The sequence below is a fragment of the Schistocerca serialis genome, chromosome 3 (genome assembly GCF_023864345.2).
Source record: "Schistocerca serialis cubense isolate TAMUIC-IGC-003099 chromosome 3, iqSchSeri2.2, whole genome shotgun sequence".
NCBI lineage: Eukaryota > Metazoa > Arthropoda > Insecta > Orthoptera > Acrididae > Schistocerca > Schistocerca serialis.
The window spans coordinates 461,178,491-461,204,741 of NC_064640.1; the positions used below are offsets into that span (position 1 = coordinate 461,178,491).

Sequence of the window (26,251 nt, forward strand, 5' to 3'; positions counted from 1 at the left end):
TCTTCATACTTTGCCGTGAACTACAACCACAATTAGGTATAATTTGATAAGTTGTACATCGTATATATGAATTGTCACGTACGCCTTGTAAATAATTGGTAACGCTTATTGCATGAAAGGTGACGGAGTGTCTCTATTATCATACTAGTAGAGGTTGTAACGACAGTGGAAATGAAATGGCAGGCAGAACTCAAGCTCTGGGTGGAAGGCTCGCGCAGGTGTTGGTCCTGCTTGAACAGAGGAAGTAGCTAGACGGACGTCGTAGCATCTGAGCTCTGGGGCGCAATAGGGTGACGGGCGGTCGCTATTGTAGTAGGGCCGGAAGGATAACCGGATAATACTTCCGAATTCTGCAAATTTTGGACGCAGGTGAGGGGAACGAAGAAGCGGCACCTCGGAAACCACGCAGGCTGGGTTATTGCCAAGGATTTTTATTCAGAAGCGTACCATTGTACGAGTATTGGTTTTTCCGCGCAAACTTTCTGCGCTGGACGACTAAAGACTAAAATATTGTTGGTCGGCGTTCGGAAGAATCTGTATAGAGGGAGAATATTCAGTGGCTTCGGGAATATGATTCGTCTTCGGAATTACGTTAGTGGGGAGCTGAGCCTTGCTGGGAAGCCAGCAGTGGAGAGACGAGGTCTTCTGTTGTGAGCGCCCGTGTGTGACAATCGCTCGATATAAGCTTTGTTGATACAGACGGACTTGCTGTCTTTGCTCTCAAGAGAGTTTATAGTTAGAACGGTTACGCACTGTCCTGTTGCGAACCTATACTATTCTTGACTTCACATCCTGGTTGGAAGTCGTTTTTAGTACACAGCGTTCAGTAATTGAGAGCACTTCTTCTGCCTATACTTACGTTGAGACGTTATCTGAACTCCGTCCTTGTGGCTGGGAGTTCGCGTTTCCCGTCTGTAGAACACAGAGTGGAGAAAACAGTATTAGAGTATGTTAGTCGGAGGACCGCCTTCTGCCGTCCCAGTGTTTGAAAGAGTTTATTTGTGGCTGGAGTTTTTCCATCGTCGCAGACGAGTACGAGAACCATCACTTCGACGCACTGGACGCAGTACTTACGGTGATATTGCAAATTGCTTCGGCTAATTAGGGCTATAAAAGCTAAACAGCTGTGATCACGTTAGTTTATTTCCACTGAGGATCCACACCACCGTAGTTCATCTTTAAAAGTAATGTCTTCTAGTGTTTGGTACGTGGATGATGTCTGTCATTTTGCGTTATTGATATTAGATCGCACAGTCATAATAAGGGGCAGAGTTGGGCAATTGATTAGTAATTTTACTTAGGAAATGTAAACTTTGTAATATAAAGGTTTTTTAATCTACAATAAATATATAATCAGGAACAAAGTTTATCATTTAGTAGTATTAGTTGCCTTCATCATTCATTTATGTTTATATTGTAATTTATAGAATCAAGAGATTCTAAGATCTGCTTCAGGGGGTAGTCAGACAGGGCCAAATCTTCATTTTAGCGTTTATTATTTTCCATTGTGCACATTCATTTTACACCCGCCTGTAGTAGCATCTTGGATATGGTGACCCTGCCAGGATCCTATTTAGAGTCTTCTGATAGTAGTCATAAAGTGGTTTGAAACCTCAGAAATTTATAAAAAAAATTTTCCCATTTATAATGCTTAGGTGTTATTGATAGTGATCACCAGCCTGCGTGTATAGTTTGCAGCGGTAAATTCATGTGATGAAATTAAAAATAATCTTTGTGTATTTTATTGGGTTTCTTTTCAGAGGCGTTGCGCTTCAGCTTACTGGCTGCAATTTATTGATTTAAATTATGTAATGTGTCAGTGTATTTTGTTGTATTGTAATGACGCTGCTCGTTCACGACATTGCCATTAAATTAGCTTCTTTGTTGTAGGTATTTATCTTATGTGCTGTTACATAATGGATGCGAGTATTGTAAATTGAGTGTATTTTAAGAGAGAATTGTTATCGGGGATCAGTCCATGTTAACTACGGCGAAAGCGCACTTAGTAGCACAACGGAGCATGAGTTGAAACAATATAGAAATGGCAGGTACACGGGGTAGTCAAGAGAGCCTATGGGATGAGAGTTAGCTATGTTAGCAGCACAAGGCACAGGTGAGAAGAATACCGATCCAAGACACAGTCAAGCCCGTGGTGGGCAATCTGATAGCGAAGATGGGGGAACAGTGACATACTGAGGCAATCCTGAAGATACGGGCATATAATGCAGGGAGTCCAAGTGAATGCAGAATAACTAAGAATCGTGGTAGATCGCCGACAGTGACATCCTCACGAGGCAGCATACCAGGCGCGCGCAATGATGGCTTCCTTGAATACCAAGAAATGGAAAAGGAAAAGGGGAGAAGATCTCCTAAGAGTAGAGGAAGAGAAAGTCGCAATAGGAGAGAAGATTTAGAGAGCACAGGTGTGTTGGACAGCCTTGCACACCTAAAAGAACTGAAGAGTAATGTTCAGAAGCTCAGCTCAGAAATGGGAAATAAAGTTCAAAAGGTCAGCGCTGAACTGGGAGAGCAAATAAAAAAGGGGAATGATGAAATACGCTCTGAAATGGGAAGTAAAATCCAAAACGTTAGTGCTCAAATGCAGTAGGTCAGCTCTGAAATGGGAAGTAAAATTCAAAACTTTAGTGCCGAAATGGGAAGTAAACTTCAAAACGTTAGTGTCGAAATTCAGTCAATAAAATATGAGACGAGGGAAGTGAAAAATGAGGTGGTGACGCTCCGAACAAAACTAGAACGAGAGAATGCGGAGGTCAGAAGAACCGCGAGCGACGCGCGATTACTAGCGAGGAGTGCAAAGCGGATTGCTACTGAAACATTAGAGAAAACAGAAAATACGACAAAGGTAGGTAGATGTGCATTAAAGAAGTTGCAGAGGCGCGTGAAACAGGTAGAAATAACGCAGCTGCAAAAGACGGAAATTATACCAAATAAGGCATTGGCCGAGGAGCTCTCCCAATTTAAACAGAACATAGAGAGCGAAATTAAGCAATTATCTCAGGAAGTCAGGTCGCAATCAAGGCAAGAATCACCTCTCAGAAAAGAAGTAGTAAGCGATTTGGAAACAACAGAAACCGAAAGAGCCAGTTCAAACTCTACACTTCCATGTCCAAGCCCAGACGATATTAGAATGTGCTCGAATGTAAGAGCTGCTCGTCTCATAAAATTCCCGGGGCTGTGATGTTAACTAGTTCCGCAGGTACAGCTGGACATCGTCGTCCGATATGAATCGTTTGCCCCTCAGAGCCTTTTTAAGGGGACCAAAAATGGCGTAATCACAGGGAGAGAGGCTCGACCTGTATGGAGGGTGGCAGAGAACCTCCCATTTGAATTTCTGCAACAGTGCCACGACTGTGTCGGCCGTATGAGGCTTTGCATTGTCGTGGAGCAGAATGACCCCACGGGTGAGATTGCCTGGTCGTTTTGATTTGATCGCTTGGTGAAGGGTGGTTAAGGTTTGCAAGCAACGCTGGGCATTCACTATTGTCCCGTCCTGCAGGAAGTGAATCGGAAGGGGGCCATATTGGTCAAAGAAGAACGTGAGCATAGGGGCAAACGATTCACCTCGGACGACGACGTCCAGCTGTACGTGCAGAACTCGTTAACATGGCAGCCCCGGGAATTTTACGAGACAGCTATTCACCTCCTTGTGTCACAGTGGGACAAGTGTCTCAACAACCTGCGTCAGTATTTCTAACATACAGGTACTTTTTTATGTAATTATACCGCCGGCTCGTTTCTTTTTGAACGCCCCTTATATTTAATCGGAAATGAAGAAACAGAAATTGATCAGCGATGCACAAATATCAGTGGATTGAGACGAGAGGTAGTCCAAGATGTACAGAGAATCGTACATATATACAATCAACTGATTCACCCATTCAAAACAGCACTAGACCAAATGATTTCTGATGACTATAAAGTTATAATTCGAGCCGACAAAAGACCACTAGGAGAACACGAACGTCGATTTGATGCACCTCATATAGGCGAAGTCGTCATCGTGATTGTGGACAGTGAAAACAAAAGTCATGACATAACTGTACAGCGAAGAAGAGAAGGGCTACAACGCATTGCTGAGGCCTATCGTTTAGATAATGCCCTCCAATACTCATTAATATTTCTGCACGGCGAGGACGGATATTATTTTAATGTGAAACAAATCCAACCAGAAACTAGCGTAGAAACAAACAAAAAACTCGCTTTCTAGGAGTTCCATGCTTACCGCTTAGTGATCAGAGACAATGGAACATACAATGACATTCTCCCCCCTCGGTAGCTCAGTGGTCATCGCGGTGACACTCGCCGTTTATTACATACGTTACGTATCCCCAGAATAGCGCTGATCTCTTCTGAACTTCCATTCTAATTTAAAAGACTGCAGTTTCCAATCAAATTAGCCTCCCTTTGTCAGTTAACAAGGCGCAAGGACAAACTTTAAAATGTTGCAGCATCAACCTCAACGACTCCTGCTTCTCCCATGGTCAACTATACGTAGCTTGCTCTCGAGAAGGGATGATAAAATGAAAAATGTTGTTTATAAACAGGTATTGTAAATAGTAGAATATGTTTTCAAGAAAATTTTTTACCTCTTATATTTTAACAAGTATTGTAAATAGTGTTATCAACAAAAATGTTTTACCTCTTATACTTTAAAGTTTGTTCTTTTATTCCAACTACCACACAATCTCATATCAACTCCCTGAGCGAAGATGGGTACCCCCGCTAGTTATGTATAAAAAAAAAAAAAAAAAAAAAAAAAAAAAAAAAAAAAAAAAAAAACACGAACAGAAATCTTCACCTCCCAATTTCTGTCTTATTCACTTATGTTTCTTTCTCTACCAGTTCTACCAATTCTACCAGTAATACTACGATTTACTACGTTATTTACGTAGTCTCACGAAAGCTTTCGAACCGTAGTTTTGGTAAAGCGCAACTCCACTCATGTCTCATGCTGAAGTTTTACCACATGAACAGCGAAAATGTAGCTAGCGACAAACTTTTTTCCTTACATCATTTTGTGGAGAGTGTCAGCGAGAAAATGTTTCGTAAAGGTTTGAAACTATGTATAAAGTTTTTTGGGAGTCGCTAAGTGCTCTCATTCTCATATACCGGCTGAATAAAGTACGGGTATTTGCGCGCCCTCGGTTACGCTGCTTTAAGAAAAATGCACAGTTTCTGAACGTAATCTTTGTACCGTAGTGTTGAACTTTTTACATCAGATTATACCCTTTTATGATCAGATAATGACAACATTTTAAATTTTTAAATCCTGTCAATAACTACACGAAATACTGAAAATCAAATTTTTTTGCCCATAGAAAGCATTAAAGCATTAGAGCCCACACAGAGGCATACCGACAATCCTTCTTTCCACGAACAATACGAGACTGGAATAGAAGGGAGAACCGATAGAGGTACTCAAGGTACCCTCCGCCACACACCGTCAGGTGGCTTGCGGAGTATGGATGTAGATGTAGATGTAGAAATACGCAACCTGGAACTAGTACCGGGTTCCGGGACACTCGTTCAGTTATATAGATTTTGCAAAGATGTACGAACCCATCCGTCTCTAACGACCTCGCTGTCGACATGACGTTAAATCCTATTCTCCCTTCTTTGACATTCGATGTCAAGACTACGAAAGCTATTTTAATATTCCAAATTAAGTAATACAAGAGAAATTTGAAAATTTTAATTAATAAAATTGCAAAGAAAGCTAGCCGGTGAAAGACAGATTAGGAGTACGAAAATTTAGGTCTGAGCACAGACGATGTGGAGAGCGTCGGCGGTAAATTCATAGTCAAGTTAGAGTCCTGGGTGAGTGCCTGTTGTTGACCTTTCCGTTTATTAGAACAGAAGGGCAAAGCGTGCCCCACTAGGGAGGTTAAGCTCGCAACCGCCGATCAGGTGAAAACAGGCAGTTTATCTAGAGCGCATATTATTGTAGTAAATGCGGAAGACAAATGCATCGGATCTAGATAGTTATTTGCCGTTATATCATGGCATTTATTGGTTTACTCTGAAACATGAGACTCCGACACCAAGAAGATATTTTACAGAGCATATTACATCAAGAGTCATTATTGCTTAATGCGGCTTTGTTCTCATGCCACAGAAGAGCGCCACTGCAACTACCTTCAGGCAAAGTATATATTATTTTTGTATTTAAATGTATGACCGTAAGTTTATCAAAATTTCAAATAATAAGCGTTCCAGGTTTAACTTCGTGTCGTGAACACTGATTTATCGTTGTTCATTTATCTTGATACGGTCTTTTTCCTACTACTGAGATATTCCGAGATTTTTTCCACAACTGATGAACTCTATAATCAACGTTGTTTAAAATTGTTGCTAAATTTCGTGGAGTAATAATTTTCTCAATTGGTTGATTGTATGAAGTGCTCCACGTGCTTGTCAAAATGCCAACGTAGAAGTACAGTAAGAGAAAAGTATTTAATCGAAGCGGCTTATTTCAATTATTATTAAAATCATTGCATAGTACTTAAATTTTGCAAATTAGAAAAGTAATTGCAAAAAACAAGTGTAGGCCATAACAGTTAACATGCCTACACCTATGTTCTTTACTAATAGTATTTCCATTCGTATATTTGTGTTTATGTGTGTATTACTGCTGTGTCATATTAGAAGTTTTAGTCCAAAACCTAGTCAGTAGACAGAACAGTTCCTGCCTCCCAATTACTCCAGAAACGTTTGTGCTCTTGGAGATATAAATGGTAGTAACTGAGTAAAACATAACATATTCAGGGTCCTCATACGTCGCTCTTGTTCGATATAACGCAAAGGCTCATACGCATCCCAAGAAAACGAATAGTTTTCTCATTAGTTAGTATAATAGCTTGGTAACTATTTCATCAATAGTGAAGTTTTGGAGCCACATCATGTCCAAATTATCTACTTTTTTGCTATTAAGTGGTGCATTGTAACTAGCTTTAACCTTTACGCACAGTGACGGTGTACTTTAGTGTGAAGTAGTTTATTGGCAATACACTCAATCATTTATCTCTGTTGCTAATGGCTAGTTACTTTGCTAATACATAGTATGGTGTGTTCTTGTTTTTGTGTCCGATTGAATAAACAGATTTCTAATGAAACTAAAGTTCTTTATAGTTGTTAGTTTACTTCGTTTGCAACATATTTCCTTGAAAATACTTTTGACTGATTAGGCTGGCACCCGTATTTAATTTCATGCCCACAGCTTTACTTTCTATTTAACCCTTCAGGGGACGAATTACAGTCAGTTTACTTTTGATGAATACACGATCATAGTCAAACCTTAAATCCTGGTAAAGGGGTAATAATGTAGGATGGAACTGCTATTGTAATAACCTATTATAGTGTTGGACATTGAGCTTTATTCAGTACCCATGGAAGCTGATGAAAAGTAGCCGGACACCTATCAGTGGACATTATTATGAGGTGTGTGAACCATTTCCTTTCACGACGGCTTGAACTCTTCTGGGGCACTTGCAATGTGGAATCTGAATGTCTATGGTGGAATGGCAGCCCGTTCTTCACTAATAGGCGAAACCAGAGAAGATAATGATTTTAGACGCTGGGGTCCAGAGTGAAATTAACATTATAACTTACACCAAAGGTGTGCCATTCGAATCAGGTCGGGACTCTGGTCACGCCATTTAATTTCGGGATTGTCATTGTCCACAAACAAGTTCCTCACAGATGCCTCTTTATGGCAGGGTGCATTGTCATGCTGATATAATCATCACCTTTGAACTGTTCCTCTATTGTACGCAATACACAATGCCGTAAAATGTGTTCATATCCTACCGAATTTATGGATTTCCAAGATAATGCGACCTTCGTCACTCCAAATCACTCATTTGGGGGGAAATATGACTTTGGCGCGAATTGTGCCTTCCGCCACACACCGCTTGGTGGCTATCGGAGTATATATGTAGATGTAGATTTCCAGTCATCCGCTGTCCAGTGAGGTTGCTCATTACATCTCCCCAAGTGTTGCTTAGCATTTACTATAGAAATGTTTGGCTGATGAGAACTTGCTCGCCCGTCGTACCCCATTCTTCTTAACTCTCTAATTACATTGCTAGCTGGTCAACTGATAGCACTCTGGAACTCACGAGCGATTCCTTCGGCTGATCTCATGCAGTTTTTTACAGTAACCTTCCGCAATGCTCGATGGTCCCTGTTCATCAGCTCATGAGGTCTGTTTGGTATCGGTTTAACCGCGATCTTTCTTTCACGTTTCCACTTCACAATCACATCACCAACATCGCCAACTGGTTGGCTTGGCATCGCCCCTCCAGGGGCAGACGGCGTTGATGGATGGTTCATTGTGCAGGCTATGGTGCAGCTGGCTCGGCTGCCTTGGCAGCCGACATCACCAACTCTGAGACTTTTCGCAGCGTCTCGGCAAGATGTGACACCTTGTGAATGACTGCAGACAGAGAGGCGCCAAGAGCAGTCAGGTCGTCGTTGGCCACAGCAGCTCCTGTGCGGCGACTGGGTGCATCATCGACGTGTATGGCGGTCGGAGCGATTCAGCTACTGCTGTCTTCCGTTGTGTTGGCCTCTTCTGAGGATCGACTCCCTCTCATCACGTGTGCCGCACCTAGTACGCTTTCTGGCACGCAGGCGCCTTCTTGGAGCGGAGGTGGTGGTTGCAGCATAGCTGGCCGGCCTTTGATCGGTGCTGGTCGGCGTCTACACTGCCCGTGTGCCAGGGCGCGGACAGCAAACGGAGCGGTCGTCTTTTTTCCTGTATAGCACGCCGCGCTGGCGAGCTACCGCAATACTCCCCACCTCCTTATATACTGGTGGGTCCGACTCTTGTGACATCCAGTGGTCAATTACGCATTACACAGAGTGTCCAGATACTTTTGTTCAGATACTGTATTACGTTTTCCTGGTCTTCGTGGAATACTCGTATTCTTCACGTTATTGATCATTTAGTGATAGCTAACGGTTATTGCATCAGATCCATTCAAGTCGTATTAACATAGCCTGTGAAGAGGGGCTGATGTTTGTAGTATGTTCATAAACTGTGGGTAGCACAAAATGAGATAGAGTCACAGATGGAGCACGTTGTATAGCTTTATAATCACAACGATGAAGCTAGAGAAGTGTCGGTCCATGCAGGAACATACAAACAACGGCTTTCTTCATGCACTGTCAGTGGTGGGAACAAGAGAAGGCCATTTGGTAGTACCATTATGTACGTTTGACAACAATACATACTGTAAAAATGTATGTATGTATGTTCCACATCTCCTAAACCACTAGACCGATATCAACCCCAATGCCGGTCTCCGGCGCTGAGTCATGGTCTGTGCGGCTGGTCCCGGAGGAGGTTCGAGTCCTCCCTCGGGCATGGGTGTGTGTGTTTGTCCTTAGGATAATTTAGGTTAAGTAGTGTGTAAGCTTAGGGACTGATGACCTTAGCAGTTAAGTCCCATAAGATTTCACACACATTTTTTTATATCAACCAAACTTGATAGACATACCACCTACTGTATGGAAAGAATTATTGGGGGGGTACGAACCACATACCTATCAGAGGGGTGAAAAAACAATTCAGCCTACGACGTGTGAATATCCAGATCTTATTCATAAAGGTTTTGACAATCAGAGCACTTAGTAATTCGTAACAAACTTTACACACAATTTCAAATCCTTACGAAACTTTTTCTCACTGACAACCCTCACAAAATAATGTCAGGAAAACAGTATAACGCTTACTATAATTTCGCTCTTCATGCATGACGGTTTACTTATTACTTCGTTACTGCTCATTGTATTCGCGACATATTTTGTAGACAGTATGCACATATACCACTCAATGTACCTGCAAAGTTATATTATTGTGCAGGACATAGTTCAGGAGATATGATGTCATAAACACTGCGATGCGTGAAAAACTGCCACATAATGTACGGCGTTTAAATTTAATACTTCTTTGCTACTAACTCTATTCACAATACATTTCTCGAATAGTGTCCACATATGCCACTGAATGCTCTTACGAAATTTTATCATATGGTTTCATCAACATTGAGCTGCTTGAAAACGAAACTTTAAGGTGAAAATCGCTGATACTGATGTACTATGGGTACAGATATGGGCGAAATATATCAAATATTGTGAAATACTCTGAAGAGCTAAAGAAACTAGTACATCTGCCTATCGTGAAGGGGCCCGGCGAGCATACAAAAGTGCCGCAAGACGACATGGCTTGGACTCGACTAATGTGTGAAGTAGTGCTGGAGGGAATTGACACCCTGAATCCTGCAGAGCTGTCCATGAATCCGTAGGAGTACGAGGAGTGGAGATCTCTTTTGAACAGCACGTTGCAAGGCATCCCAAATATGCTCAATAATGTTCATGTATGGGGAGTTTGGTGGCCATCGGAAGTGTTTAAACTCAGAAGAGTGTTCCTGGAGCCACTCTGTATCGATTCCGGACGTGTGGGGTGTCACATTCTCCTGCTGCGATTGCCCAAGGCTGTCGGACTGCAAAATGGACATGAATGGATGCATGTGATCAGACAGGATGCTTAAGTACGTGTCACTTGTCAGAGTCGTTCCTAGACGTATCACGGGTCTCATATCAGTCCAACGGTATACGCTCCATGCCGTTAAAGAACCTCCACTAGCTTGGTCAGTCCCCTGTTGACATGAAGAGTCCATGAATTCATGAGGTTGTGTCCAAAGCCGTACACGTCCATCCACTCGACACAATTTGAAACGAGACTCGTCCGACCAGGCAACACGTTTCCAGTCATCAACAGCCCAATGTCGATGCTGACGGGCCCAGGTGAGGCTTAAAGCTTTGTGTCGTGCAGTCATCAAAGATACACGAGTGGGCCTCCGGCTCCGAAAGCCCATATCGATGACGTCTCCTTGAATGGTTCACACGCTGACACTTTTTGATGGCCCAGCATTGAAATCTGCAGTAATTTGGGGAAAGGTTGCACTTCTGTCACATTGAACGATTGTCTTCAGTCGTCGTTGGTCCTGTTCTTCCAGAATATTTTTCCGGCCGCAGAGATCCTGGAGATTTGATGTTTTACCGGATTCCTGATATTCACAGTACACTCGTGAAATGATCGTACGGGAAAATCTCCACTTCATCGCTACTTCGGAGATGCTATCTCCCATCGCTCGTGCGCCGGCTATGACGCCACGTCCAAACTCACTTAAATCTTGATAACCTGCCATTGTAGCAGCAGAAATCAATCTAAGAACTGCGCCATATTCTGCCTGTTTACATATCTCTGTATTTGAATACGCATGCCAATACTAGTTTCTTTGGCGCTTCAGTGTATATGTGACCCGTGCGTACGCAGGCGAAGCCACAAGTAAAACGCTCCTCCTAAGAGTTGTAAAACTATTGTAGACCACCATAAGTAAGCGTAGACTACGGTAGTTTTACAAGTAGCTTTGGTCAGTTAAGGTCGTAGCAACGTTACCTGCGCGTTGAGTGTGTTGTATACCTATCGGCCAGTATCCTATACCGATCGCTTTCTTTATGTATGCCGCCAATGTCTTACTATATTCCTCTAAAAATCGGAAGCGGTGAACCGTCTAGAAATTGAGCGAGGATATATAAAGGGTTGGGTATCGCATGGAACATTTTTGTTCTACATAGTTAGCTTCCTGTCTGTTATTTAGGAATAGACAGCGATTATAGCAAAACTTAAAATGTCCATGTTGAATATAGGTTTTATTCAAAAATTGTTGTTTTGTAACGTGAAATAGAGAGATACTGTCGTAAAAATAAAGAAAAAATACAGATTTATCATATAGTTCTAGAAAATACAAATTCTTAAACAAAAAGCTAAATTAAAAAAATCCGGAAAACGAAAATATATCAAAGATGGCTTTAATACTGTGTCGAACTTGTATGAAATATGTTTCTGTTATTCATAAACAACTTTCGCATTTATCAATAACAACAGGAAACTCTTGCCTTTGACCATGACGAAAAACGCTCTGTTGAGTAGAGAATATCAACAATATAATGTTGGTGCATCTAAGCTGTACTTACATCAAAAAGTAATTGCTTTGGTTACAATAAAGCGCAGAAGTTCCGCTATCAACTAATTTTTATTACCTGTCTGACAACTGCGCCAGACATTTGTTGTCTTATATAGGCGTTGCCGACCGCAGCGCCGTAATCTTCCTGTCATATATCTTTGTAATTGAATACTCGTGCCTATATCTGTTTCTTTGGCACTTCAGCGTATTATTGGTGACTCAAGTCTCTGTTATATCTATTGTCTTTATTAAACTTTTTGAAAACACTACGAGCTTAGGCACCAGCCTAATACTTTCATACAATTGTCTTTCATATCTGTACAAAGTTCTACTTTCGCTAGCGTATCTTCAGCCATAACTTTTAAAAACTGAGGTAGTACAACCTAAGATTAGATTAGTACCACAACAAAGCTATACTTAAGACGTGTACGGAGTGGACAAAAATATGGAAGCACCGGGAGAAATGCATTCTGGAACGTGAATGCAAATATTAGCCAAGCCTGCAATTTGCACTGTTGTATTTGGCCACGAACGGTACCTGTACAATGTCCTCAGTACGTTGTAAGTGTCAGTCGTGGTCATTGTGAATGCATTGTGTTGGAGCTCAGCGCATTTGAATGTGGGCAAATTGTTGGGGCTTGTATGGTGGTTGCCTCCGTAACCAAGGTAGCCGAAGGCTTTGGTGTTTCGAAAGGCACCGTATCGAAGATTTATACTGTATGTAGAGAAGAACATCATGCGTTAAGCCACAACGCGGAGGAAAGGGTGTGTCGAGTGATCGCGACGGATGGTCATTGAAGGGAATTGTGATGAAAAATAAGAGGACAGCAGCAAAAGTCATTAAAGAACTGAATGTCACCCTGGTGAACCTTGTCCGCACCAAAACATCACGAAGGGAGCTCCATAAGCTCCAAAATCACCTATCAGTGATGCAAATGCCCGTAACAGGGAAACATAGTGCCGAAGCCAAAAATTGTGGTTGAAGTTCTGTGTTTTGGCCTTGACGGGCCAGTCGGGCTCGACCGATAGCTGTGCCATCCTCTGCCAATGGCATCATTATATGTGATATGGAAGGGTATGTGTTCAGCACACCGCTCTCCTGATCGTTATCGGGTTTCTTGACGTTGGTCAGGTATCTCCTTATTTGACCTCATGAGGCTAGGTGAACTGCGCTCCAGTCCTCCCACCAAAGAAATATCCTTGTCATTACTTAGTATCGGTCCGGGGTTCGCTGCATGGCAGTCAGCCGCGCTGACCACTCAACTACAAAGGCGGACATAAAATCTGGACTATGGAGCAAGAAGAATGCCATTTAGTCGACTGACATTTAGTCGACTGAGTTTTGTTCAAAACGGTTTCCGCTTCTGGTCGAGTATAAGTCCCAAGAGTGAAATATGGTGTGGGTTCGGTGATGATTTGGTCCGCCGCATCACTTGGCAAGGTCGCATTACTGCCAAGGATGCAGTCCAACCAGCTGGCCGGATCGGCCGAGCGGTTCTAGGCGCTACAGTCTGGAACCGCGTGACCGCTACGGTCGTAGGTTCGAATCCTGCCTCGGGCATAGATGTGTTTGATGTCCTTAGGTTAATTACGTTTAAGTAGTTCTACGTTCTAGGGGACTGATGACCTCAGAAGTTAAGTCCCATAGTGCTCAGAGCCATTTGAACCATTTGATGCAGTCCAACCCCCTGCCACACAGCGGAAGACGATGGACGGTGAGTCCAGGCCATTCAGTCCCACCCCATAGTACAATGTTTGTTTCGCAACGGTGATACTTTGCTCCAAGACAACGGGGCCTCTGTTCACACAATTTGCATCGTTCAGGACGCGTTTTGTGAGAACGAGGGTGAAATCTCACATCTTCACTGGCCACCAGTCATCAGATCTCAGTATTATTGAGCTTTATGCTCTGCTGTGGAGAGAAGGTTGCGTGGTTGCTATCCATCTCCCTCATCGTTACGTGGACTTGACACTATTTTGCCGGAAGAATGGCATTATATTCCCATTAAGACAACATATGACCTATATTTATCCACTTCGAGACTACTGGATGCTGTTTTGGTCGGTAACGGTTTCACTACACCATATTAGGCACGATGATGTACTTTATTTTTGATATTTCAATGTTTTTGTCCACATGTTGTATCTTCTAAATTCTAGTTGAATGTCTTACATAAGAAAAACTTATTTTCTGGCATTTAACTGTCGAAATATGTTTCTGCATTGAGCGAATTGCGTTTCCTCAAGGCTATGCTCAACGCGAAAACCTACTTCCACAACTGAGAGCAAGCACGAACAAAACTGAGTTTCGACCAAAAAATGAAAACGAAAATCTAAAAAAAAGAAAATCAAATGAAAAATTTTATGGTATTAGGCAAATAGTTTAACATCATAGTATTACAATAAGAGAAATAGCACAATTTTACGTTCCACCGAATGCTGAGTAAGTTTCACGCTGCAGAAATATGGCGTTTTAACTGGTCCACAAGAAGTTTGGTCTTCAGGTGAACACGACAGTGTTACTCTTCACATTGTACTTTGCGTGGTTAAAATAATTTTGGAAAGATTATGTCATTATTTCTGCATGCTATTAAAAAATACATATGCTAACGATCCATACAAATAATTGTTATAGTACTATGAACTGCAATATTACGTGATAAGATAGCCTGACAAACATGCGGATTAAATTACTCTCACGTGGAACACATGCGTAGTTATTGATTTTGAGACATTCATAAATGTGGTATGTTTGTTGGTTGATTTTTGACGGTTGCGTTTTCTTTCTAAAGCACAGCAAATAAACAGCTTAGATTTGACTGAACTTCTAAGATAGTATCTTTCAGTGAACTGTTTGCATAAGTACCTCACTTGGCGGTACTGATCTCCCGTTCCACAACCTCTTTCTTGGTCAGCTCCTATTAACTGGCACTCACTCCAACCGCCTGCGACCCAGCGGAAGACGTTGCACGGTGAGTTGCACACTTTTGTTTGAACTATCTCTCCACAAGGACGGCCACCAAACTGTGGTTCACGTAGCAGCTAAACAAAGAGAATATTATTAGAGATATTGATAAAGGAAACGATCTATTTTAAACATTAAAACTGATTATTTGAGATGAAAAGCGCAGAATTTAAATCTGGATTAAACGTCACGTTTCGTTATGCCTGGTATTGGTGTTTTTTTTTTCATACATCTTAATTTCTGATCGTAGTTTCTGTGTGTACGACGGTTAAGCATAAGATGAGATAATGAAGAGTACAGGAACAAGTATATTCACTGAAAATGGAATCGAATGAAAAATTACAATTTATTGGAACATACACTGACGGGAAAAAATCCCAACACCAAGAAGGAGTTGTGCAACATAAACGAAAGTTGGTTTGCATGTTTCGACATCTGAACAATGACATCCATTCAAACTTCTCTCCAGTCACATTAGAGTGGTGCTAGTGGCTCCATTATGAGATGCAGATCAGGTTTGCTTTAAATGCACGATGTAGCGGTCGTGAGCGTTCGTTACCTTTGAAACTGGATTTAGTGAGTTTGTGTTAGTCAGGAATGCCTTAAAGACGACGAAGACGCCATTACCAACAGCTCACTGAATTTTAACGAGGTCGTGTAACAGTGCTACGAGAAGCCAAATGTTCCTTCTGCGATACTGCAGAAAAATTTTACAGAAATGTAGCCACTACACATGATAGGTGGAATCAGTGATCACAGGAAGGTACGGTCACAAGAAGTCCCGGCTGTGGACGGCCAAATGGCACTGCGGAGAGGGAAGACCATCGCATTCGGTGTAAGGCCGTGGCGCATCGTACAGCATTTGCAACAGCGATTTCAGCGGCAGTTGAACTGTTACAAATCGGTTGCTTCAAGGACAGCTCTGAACCAGATGCCCTGTAACATGCATTCCGTTGACCCCAAACCACCACCATCTGCGACTACAATGACGTCAACAGAGAGCTCTTTGGAGGGGAGGGTTGAGGTCTGTTGTGTTTTCTGATGAAAACTGGTTCTGTCTCTGTGCCAATGATGGTTATGTGTTGGTCAACCTATAACCAACCTGTCTATATGCTAGACACACTGGACCTACACCTGTAGTTATAATCTGTGATGCAATTTTGCACGACAGCAGGAGCACTTTTATGGTCACTGCGCGCACGCTGACTGCAAATTTGTACGTAAGTCTGGTGATTCGACCTGTTGCTCTGCCATTCATGAACAGCCTACCGGGGGTGTTTTCCAAAACGATAACGCTCTCCCACATACCGCTGTTGTAACTCATCATGCTCTACAAAGTGTCGACATGTTGCCTTGGTTTGCTCAATCACCAGATCTGTGTCCAATAGAGCACCTGTAGACATCATCGGATGACAACTCCAGCGTCATCCACAAGCAGTATCAAATGCCTTTGTATTGACCGACTAAATGTCACAGGCATGGAACTCTATCCCACAAACTGACATCTGGCACCTGTAAGACACAATGCATGCAAGTTTGCATGCTTGCATTAAACATTATGGCGATTGCACCGGTTATTATCATACCAGCAGTTAACATTTGCAGTGGCTTTTCTCGCGATACATTAACCCACAGGTTGCTGCGTTAACCACTTAAATATATTACCTAGACAAATGTATTCCCGGAATTTCATTATCCTATATGAATTATTTCTTGGTGTTCGGATTTTTTTCCGTCGGAGTATTTTATATCTTTAAACATAATTTAGAGTTGTAAAATGGAAAATTGATGTGTTGCGAAATAATGTTTCATCTGCAAGTACAATCCACGGTTTGTCCACATGTTAGTGTTCCGTAGTTTTTTCTCATTTTGGTATATCAGAATATAGACTTAATTTCAAGTAACTGAATTATGCTGGCATCCAACGACGATAAAAATAGTTATTCACGAATAAACAGTGACACGCAAAAAGGTACTGATTACTCTTACTTTTGTCCTTTTCGTCACATAAATAATCATGTAATTTGCCTACATGTAGCAAATATAAAACAATACTGGACAGCGTTAGCAAATGTTGGGCTAAAAAAGTTGTGTTTCAACAAAGTTCAGTGAAGATCATGTCACACATTTACTCATTCATGAACACGCTTGTGTGATGATTCTTCTGTTTCTCATACCACTGTTACTGAGTGGTCGAAACTAGTTACTATTTATGGATATGCAATTCTGCTGATCTTGTAGTCCTCGGTTGTGACAGGTAGGTTTCCACCATCGCTCCTCTGTTAATTTGATGATTAGAGAAAAAGAATACTCAAGAACAATGTTTGAGCAGCAAACAGCTCCAGTGACCTGAAACTGACAATATACGTTGAAATACAGAGTATAAAAACAAAACAAAAATAAACAAGTGCAATTTTTATGATCACACTTTTGACCAGAACAGTGTACTCCTCCTTCGTCGGTAAAATTGTACGAAAAAATACATAAAGAATACAGTACTAGTCACTGGGAGCAACATAAAAATTCTTACTAATGTTTTTACCACTCTTTATGTTAAGGAAGAAAAGAAAAAAACATGTTTTACTGTCCTTGGAGACAGCTGTAAAATGATGGAAAACTAGGTTTTAAATTTCTATAGACGAAGAAGTAATTAGAGATGGGCATGAGCTCGGATGCGGAATTTTGGGGAGTACAGTCAATCCTGTTATTTTCAAAGGAATGTGCCGTGTAGATTTCAGGAAACAACGGAAAAACTAAATGATGTTCGTCGAATGAGGATTTCAATATCATTCCCTCTGAAAGTGGACTCTGTGGGCTACACTTAGTATCATTCCGCTCGTTTTGTGTGAGACGATTTAGCAAAGAAGATAATTAAGAAACTGACAGTATGCAAAAGACAATAACAGCCTACATAAATTAGCTGCAGAACATCAACTATGATCTGTTTTGGGTACTGAACCAGGTCAATGTTTAAGACAACGGAGAATGTGCGATTACAATTCATTAGTTACCGATACGCACAGTAAAAGAAATCTATGCTGTTATAACAAAAATTTCTAGGCTTTCAAATCCTATGGGCACTTGACCTATGTGAAAAGTCTGACCTTACACACAACCATTAAAGTATCTACAACTGACCACATCTTACATTTTGAACTCTTTTAATATACATTTAAAACTAATGAATGTCTTGCAACAACTAAATAGGTTCAGGTATGGTATCGTAAAACCTAATATGTGATAACCTTGCGGAGTTGGCTGTATTTGGTATCTGTTCGTGAGGGCTGCTTTTTTAAGCTTCAATTTTCACTGTTTTTCAGATTCATTAATATTTGTAGACTGCTGCGTAACATCATATGAACTCTAAGTAAATATACCGAGGTCTTGCAACATTTTTAAAGGCTAATCCTTGATTTGAAAGGAGAATAATTTCCGAAAACAGCTTTGCTTGTGTTGGTTACACACATAGTAAATAAGCATGATGTGTTGCTTAGATTAAAGTATTATGTTGTTCAAGGCACGATGTCATGGAAATTACAGAATAAAATAAATTTATTACCCATCATCACACTTTGCAACAATATCTCAACTAGAGGATAAAGGAGACTGAAATTCACTATTTAGAGTTGGATATCAGTTGGAAGTAATATGTTAAATTTAATGTTGATGGAGGATATATTGTAACTAAAAATTTCCAAAATTTTTGGGTGTTGGTAACAATCAATTTATAAGAATAAGGAACAAACGAAATCTTTATGCAAATGCATCAATAAATAGCAAAGTAAGTGTGAAGCTGAATTACTGCTGGGTATTGTTTTCAACGATAGGTTTATTGGAAGGACCACAAAGCTTCAAAAGAGTTACACATATACACTTGAATGTGTGTGCTATTATTTTCAAAATTCGCATTTGTTTCTTTACTATGAATTCCTTGAAAAAACGTCACGTTGCTGAAATTGTAAAAGATCACTAGAAAAGCAGATACCTATATATAAAGTTACTTTGAAACACGAAATGTAATAGCTAGGAATTAAATGAAAATTAGCTGTATACTGATTTTCAAAATTTGTGAAGTTAATGTATTAATTTCGTACAAAAGGCAGAAATACCCCATAGAGACAAAAATTCGTCCTTTGATTGATGATTGTTATGTAACATACAGTTATAACATTTTAAGATGGTTATATAAAACAGTACAAGAAAATGGATAAATTAGTTACAGCATTTATGAAGTATATATACTTAATCGTGATATATTTTGAAAAGTATGCAGGACAGTACTTGCTATCGAATAATTTAATCACTTCTGCAGTGTTCTAAGTCAATGAAGGTACTATTTGGATGGCACAGTGTAGCTGTCTGAAATACCATCAAGTCCACTTTCGTTGTTAGGTTATCATCAATCTGACTGCTACCTTTGACATGGCAATTCTTGAAACTGGCAACATAATGAGAGTAATTATATAAAAATGTTTCTGAAAATTTCTTTTGAGCAACTGTATTATTGTCTTTTATGCAAACTATATTCTCTCCTCTTCTGACGTACTTCATACAGAGTACAGAGTCCCTGACACTACAGCAGATTCATTTACGTTCTTCAGGTAAATATACTCCGTCGCTGTTTAGAACTGTTCTTCAGGGAAATGTACTTCTTGTCACCGTTTCCTGTTTAGCTCTGAAAGAAGACAAGTTAGTCATTAAAGCTAGTTAATGAACTGCAACTGTCATTAATTTAATGTAATTGAAGTCTAGAGGAATAAGACTTACATTGAACTTTGTCAGCTGGCGAGGATATGGCTTTTGTATTCTCTTCAGCCGTGTTTTACTCCATTTGTTGTGATCATACCAAACGTATTCTGGTAGCTGGCACTGATATTTCTTTATGCAGTCATAAGCTAATTTATGAATATTTGAGATTCTTCGTACTTTAGAATTATGGTCCACTGATTTTGATGTTTTCGTCGAATGATAAGCTTTACTTCGCACGTATTAGCAATCCCATTGCTTGGTGACTCTTTCTTCACTTGAACAGTTTTAATATTTATGTTTTATAGCTTTTCTTCCTTAGTGACATTCTTTATGAACTGCATTTTGCTTATATTTTGAAGCACTTACATACAGTTGATGATTAGAAGTATCCAGACAAACACTTGTAGTTACAGTATACAGTTATCCATGAACCCTTTATATGAAATGTACCATCACAGAAGAGGCAACCTTTTGCATTTATGACTGTCTCTACCATCAAAGGCGTTCCGGCAGCGCATTCTCTGCGTAGTGCTGAACTGAGCACAGGGTCTGATGAACAACCTCTGGTAGGCCATAAAGAAATCACAAGTGTATAACACAATTATTTAATTCCTGAAAGTTACGTTCACGTATGCTTACAGTTTGATATAATCATTGAAATGATTGAGGCGTTCTTCGTACCTGTGGACAAGCTTTCCGATACTCATTTCATAAAAATGTTGCTGCCCATGAGCTTAAAGTCTTGATGGTGTATTGAAGCTCCTGGTGAGTTTGGAACAGCTATCCTCCTAGTCCCTTCTTCATTTTAGGTGGAAGATAGAAGTCACTCGACACTAGGTCATGAGTCTATGGCAGGTTAATCGAAGATGTTCCATTGAAACTGCTCAAGGAACCGTTCGGCTACACCAACACATCAAGATGGGTGTTATCATGGGTCAGTACAATTCTAGAAGTCAGCATACCTCTTCTTTTATTTCGAATGTCATTAAGTTTCACAATAAACTGTTACATTAATCGTGGTCCCCAGACTCATTAATTCCACAAACGTCACACTTTTTTGGTGCCAAAGTATGGTAGCCATAACTTTTCGGTCGTCGAAAGTTTGTTTGAATTTTTGTTTGTTTGGTGAACCTGCGTACTTCCATTGTTGTGACTCTCATTTTGTTTTGGCATGTTATACCATGCCAAGTTCTCACCTCAGGTCACAAACTGATTTAAAAAAATCGTTTCCTTCATCTACATAATGGTTAAGGATATTAAAAGCTGAAGCCATTTGGCGAGTTTCATGGGTATTATACAAGATTTTTGAGACCCAGTGAGCGCAAAGGTTTTTCTAGCCTAAGTATTTCGTGACGACAGAGTACAGAGGAGATCCTGGAATGTCCGGAAATTCCATAGACAAAGCACATACGGTGAACCTACTGTTTTCTCTATCCACTTCATAGGTTTGAACAAGGTCGTTCTCTAACCACTTCGTCGACTCGTTGAACAAGGTCGTCTTTTGCGACGGACTTGCGTCCTTGACGCCTTTCATCATGCACTTCAGTTCGGCCATCTTTAAATATTCGACACCATTCATGCACAACACTATTACTCGTGAAGTTCTTTCTGTGTACTCAGCTTATACTTCGATGAATTTTCGTCTGCAGTATTCTCTTTTGTTCGTAAAAAGCGAATAACGCTTCGCAATCCGCAGTTGACGGGAGAATCAGTTGAGGTGGTCATGTTTATGTGCCTGCAGCTCAGCACAGACTGACGTCTTGAACTCAGCAGTGACAGAACGTGTGGTACGGGAGATGAGCAGTCGCCTACTGCGCATACCACCCGCCTGCCGCTCGTTGGAAGATACCGTATAAGCCACACGAATGTCTTTAAGATCTCTGGCATGTGACTGATGTGTTGAACAACAGGATAGTTCATATATCTCGATGAGAAACGGACTAACTCCTGACGCCTCCCTATAGAAATTTGTCCGTAGGTAGAACTACCTTCAGTTCCACGAACGTTCTCCTGCATTCATAATATCACATGTTACAACGAGATTCAGTACTCCTTGAAAGCTCTTTAGCTGCATCCACTGGTGTTAATCGAATACAGAAACTGAGATGGCATCCACTTCTTGTCAGTACGATGTACTGCTTATGAGTAACAGTTGGACCAAACTTTCTATTCCAAGCCTTTGGTGATTGAGTCGCTCTCCAGTACCCGAAAGGACTGATGATAAGGAAACAGCCACGTGATTGGTCATGACTGGAGCGCTGTTGTTACTCTTGTGATGGTAGAGGAATCTTCAATAATAAGTGGTGCAAGGCCCCAGAGGCCAACAGGGAAAATTTACATGAAGGAAATTTGGTCATTCAGTCTCTTGATCACTGTATTCCACAGTAAATGGTACTGCGCTAATATAATCCTTAAGCCGGATGGACAATGTACAAATAAATGCGTAGAGAAGGGAGGAAAATAAAGTTATTATTCATTTGGAGTGCTAATATTATAAGCTTTGATGTGATGTGCGTATGTATGACTGAGGTGGAAGGACGAAAGAGATATTTGACAGGCAACTGCAACATAAAACAAGCAACAAGAATTTTGAAACAAAATTTGTTGTTGAAATGAATGGCAAATAAGTATAGAGACTAAATTGAGCAGTCAACAATAACTCAACGAAGAGAGGCTGATGAAACATACAACATACGCCACGAAACTGCTTATATTATAGCGTAAGCTATAAAGTCAGAATGAGAGCCGTAAAATAATATACAGTTAGTGAAGAATGGTCTACGTGGAAGACGTGTGTGTGTGTGTGTGTGTGTGTGTGTGTGTTTTGATAAATTACATAACATGTACTAAACATGTGAAGGTGTTATATCAAAAATCTTTATCAAATAAAAAATAGTTTTTGTCCTGTATGCAGAAAACGAGCCAGTTAACAAGCGAAAAAAAAAAACTAACGATGAAGAACAGCGCCAGATCCTGGAACGTGATGCATATTCGAAAGAAACTGGTTAAAAGTAAATGAGTATATTCGCAGTGTTTAGTCTTAACAAGTTTTAAACGATTTTTTAGACCCAGGAAGATCTATCAGCAGTTTAGATGAAGAGTTGCTGTTAAGCACACATGAAACACAAAAAACTGAAAGCATGTAGTGAACTTCTTATGAAAGGAAAGTCATGGTCGCACTCTTCGGCATCCAGTGTTGTGGAAGAAGAGAGGTGGAACAAACACGGGGAAACAATAATTGCACAGACAACCTGAAAGATTAAAGATCAAATACAGTAAAACAAGAGGACGTGATACTTCTAGAATCAGTGAACATCTTAGAGGATGTAGGAATGGAAAGCTATGAATGCAAGAGCAAAATATATATCATACAGGATGTTATCTTCATATATTTAGGGATGGATCAATATGCGCATTGCCGCCCATTTAGCTTAGCGCTACATTTGGGTTAACAGAATGGTTAACTACTGAATATTGCGCATAAGATATTAGTGGATGATAAATGACAACTGAAATATCTAGTCATGATTTGCTTACGCAAATAACTGTAAAATCAATTAGATTCGTTTATTTAAAATACGTGTTTGTAAAAGGCTTTCCGGACTGCGAACTAGGAAACGAGGCGCAATTAAACTGGTATCAGACAATTTCATTAGTGGCTTACATGACACACGTTACCGATATGGGTTCTGAAAGTCAGAGGAATCTGTGGTTCGTTAAATACGTGACTAGTGCGAGTGAAGTATGAAAATGGCAAATTGGAATATTTATAAGCAGAAAATCAGTATAAAATATGGAAACAACGTTGTGAAGATTTGTCAGGATTTGTGTTAGTAGTATGTTGTTTCAGTAATAACTATGAGCGGGATTTGTGAATGAGAAGGAAAAAGGTTCTATACTTTGAAACACAGGTTGGCATTCAACACGTGGTTTAACGTGATTACCTTGAATTTGTGAAACATGTAATTAATGACTTTTAGGATGTTAGATGATGGGCGAACTTCGCTAATGTTGCCGGATAATGAGTATTACTTGAACGGTGGGAGGCAGGTACACAGTGAGGTAATGTAGCGCTTGATCGACGAACTTGTAGTCTGCGGTATACAAGCTGGGATATTCTGACACAGATTTTCAATAATGTCCTTGAGTCACTGCATTTCTCTTGGCTACAACACACTCAGGCAAATAAGGGTACACTCAGGTAAATACAGATTGTCAGTCATCCAGCAGGTCCAGAGGAGTCCACCTGCTTTTGAGTATCAAATCTTTTCCGTGACTCGTTACTCCACCATACCTTGTTCCTCTGCTCTACAGAAGAAAGACGGCGTTGTTTGCACCAATCTAAGTGACGTTGCGCGTCTGCTCTTGAGACCAGTAGCTTCTCTACAGCAGGAGCCCCGTAGGAACCAAGTCTGCCACTTTGATCATGCAAATCTGTCACTGACTTCAGTGTCCGACATGCAACGGAAGTCGTTATAAGGATGTCTCACGACTGAACCGTTCACTTGGTTAAAAGTTCTAGGATCTCTGCCAGACTTTTCTTTATATCAATAATACCAATGATTGGGTATAGTATTTCCCTGGCTTTATTTGGCGATACTGGCACTAATAGTGGACCTGTTCACAAGTAACTCTAATCAAACCTCTCTAGCGGAATGTCAACCACTACAGTCACGCCCTGTTTGAAACCACCAAATTCTCACTGTTGGTTAATTCTGAAAGAAAACATACGACGTTGATGAATTCTTCCTGCGTTTATAAATCTTCGTTATATACAGCTTAACGCCAGGTCGGGTTGAAGCAGGACTGGTGTCAAGTCACTACAGTTTACCACTTAACCTGCCAACAATGCCATTCGCATTGTCATTGCTGACTCAACCCACTGTGATTTCTTGACAATGAAAGACAACGCAATGGAACGTGTGCTGCCAGTCTGATCCGCAGCAGGTGGCAGAGGACTGTCGACGCTAACAGGACCACACTCACTGGGTGTCGAGCCAATATTGTGGACAAAGCCGTACTACCTGCGACAACCATGCGAATAGAAAGGTCGTCCCGAGGTTCATATTCCGTGGTGCAGTGCCCCATTGTTTCTTAGGTGAATCCTCTTCTATCCATTGGTTCCACAACGCATCACTGTCGCAGAAGGATGTCCCGGTTGAGTCAGAATGTTTCGGTATCGCAAAACCGTCGACTGCAGATCAATTACTGTCCTCTGTTGCTCACTAATATTGCTTCCTTCCACGTCAACGAAGCCTATTGGATCTTCCTCTCACGTTTCTACTTCGTTTGATGACTCTTCATTGTGTCAGCTCAGTGCAGTACTGACCTTTCCGGTCACACAAGAGAAGACGGCGCTGGACCTACGTGTACATCATCTCTCCACCATTTCCACCGTTTATTGCTATTACACTTTCCAACACGTCCTCTGAGTTCCGATTCATCTGGACATTTCTGATCAGTGTTTCAATTCTGACACACTTCTCGTCCGTTCCGGGCACTGCAGTAATGTCGTGTTACTGTCATTGAATCAACTGAGAGGGCATGTATGCTCCGTGACAGCATGGGGCGTATGTGCTGAGACGCGACCAGTACAACGAAATAGCCATTACCGGAGCGGAGAGCCACGCAAGCTGTACGATAACTCCCAATGGCGAGTGTAAAATATTTACTGCTACGCCATCATGGTGCTGTGTGAAACAGAGATCAAAGCGCATGTCTTACGTTGCAGTCGTCTGCTATTCACGCTTTTTTTTTCTTTCGCTTCTTTCATCTAGTCCCCTTCAATAATTTTGGGGTCTTTGCTTGCTTAGTACGTTAATTATCCCTTCGGAGATACTGTGTTGTTTTTCAATTGTACAGTCGTGGTGTTTGTTCAGTTTTGTCTTTTTTTTGCGTTCGGGGAGTCTCATCAGTCGCAATTTATAGGAAAACATATCCTTAACTCGAGCCTAATGATACAGATCTACACTATCACATTTTCAAAACTTTAAACACACATTCTGCAGTGGTCCACCTTTGTGACGATGATGCCGAAAGTGTAAACAGTATGTCTTCACAAAATGTTGTTAATATGGATCGTACAGCCAGTGGACATGCCTCTCTCCTTATAACCAGGCGACATCTGATCAATTATTTTGAAACTGTGAGATACCATACGGTACCTTTAATCCAGTGATAACTGCTAAGGTACAGTATATTGAGTGGTATGGATCATAGTTATCGTGAGTCATTACATATCCTCTTATTTCAAATCTTACTTCATGTTGATTGTGATGTCAACACAGGTTGCCAAATTGCGCGTCAAACTGGTGTAGTGGAACAAATTTATTCCTTGTGACCTTGAACATTGTTTGCTATGAGACAAATAAATAACATTCATATTAGTAAACACGTTGATTTGGCTGTAGCTATCTACTGAATAACTATAGCAAAAACGCTTAATATTTTCCTTCTTTCTTACGGCACCATGACTTTGGACCAT

At 40.8% G+C, this 26,251-nt stretch overlaps 1 protein-coding gene across 7 annotated transcripts in view; it reads right to left on the reverse strand.

The window, feature by feature from the left end:
- The window catches only part of LOC126470365 (thrombospondin type-1 domain-containing protein 7A-like), a 1,214,159-nt gene that overhangs the window by 140,867 nt on the left and 1,047,041 nt on the right, over positions 1-26,251 (reverse strand). For all 7 annotated transcript variants that reach the window (XM_050098173.1, XM_050098171.1, XM_050098172.1 and 4 more), the window contains one exon: positions 14,920-15,095. In XM_050098173.1, the coding sequence (XP_049954130.1) occupies positions 14,920-15,095 (176 nt within the window). The remainder of the gene's footprint in view (positions 1-14,919; positions 15,096-26,251) is intronic.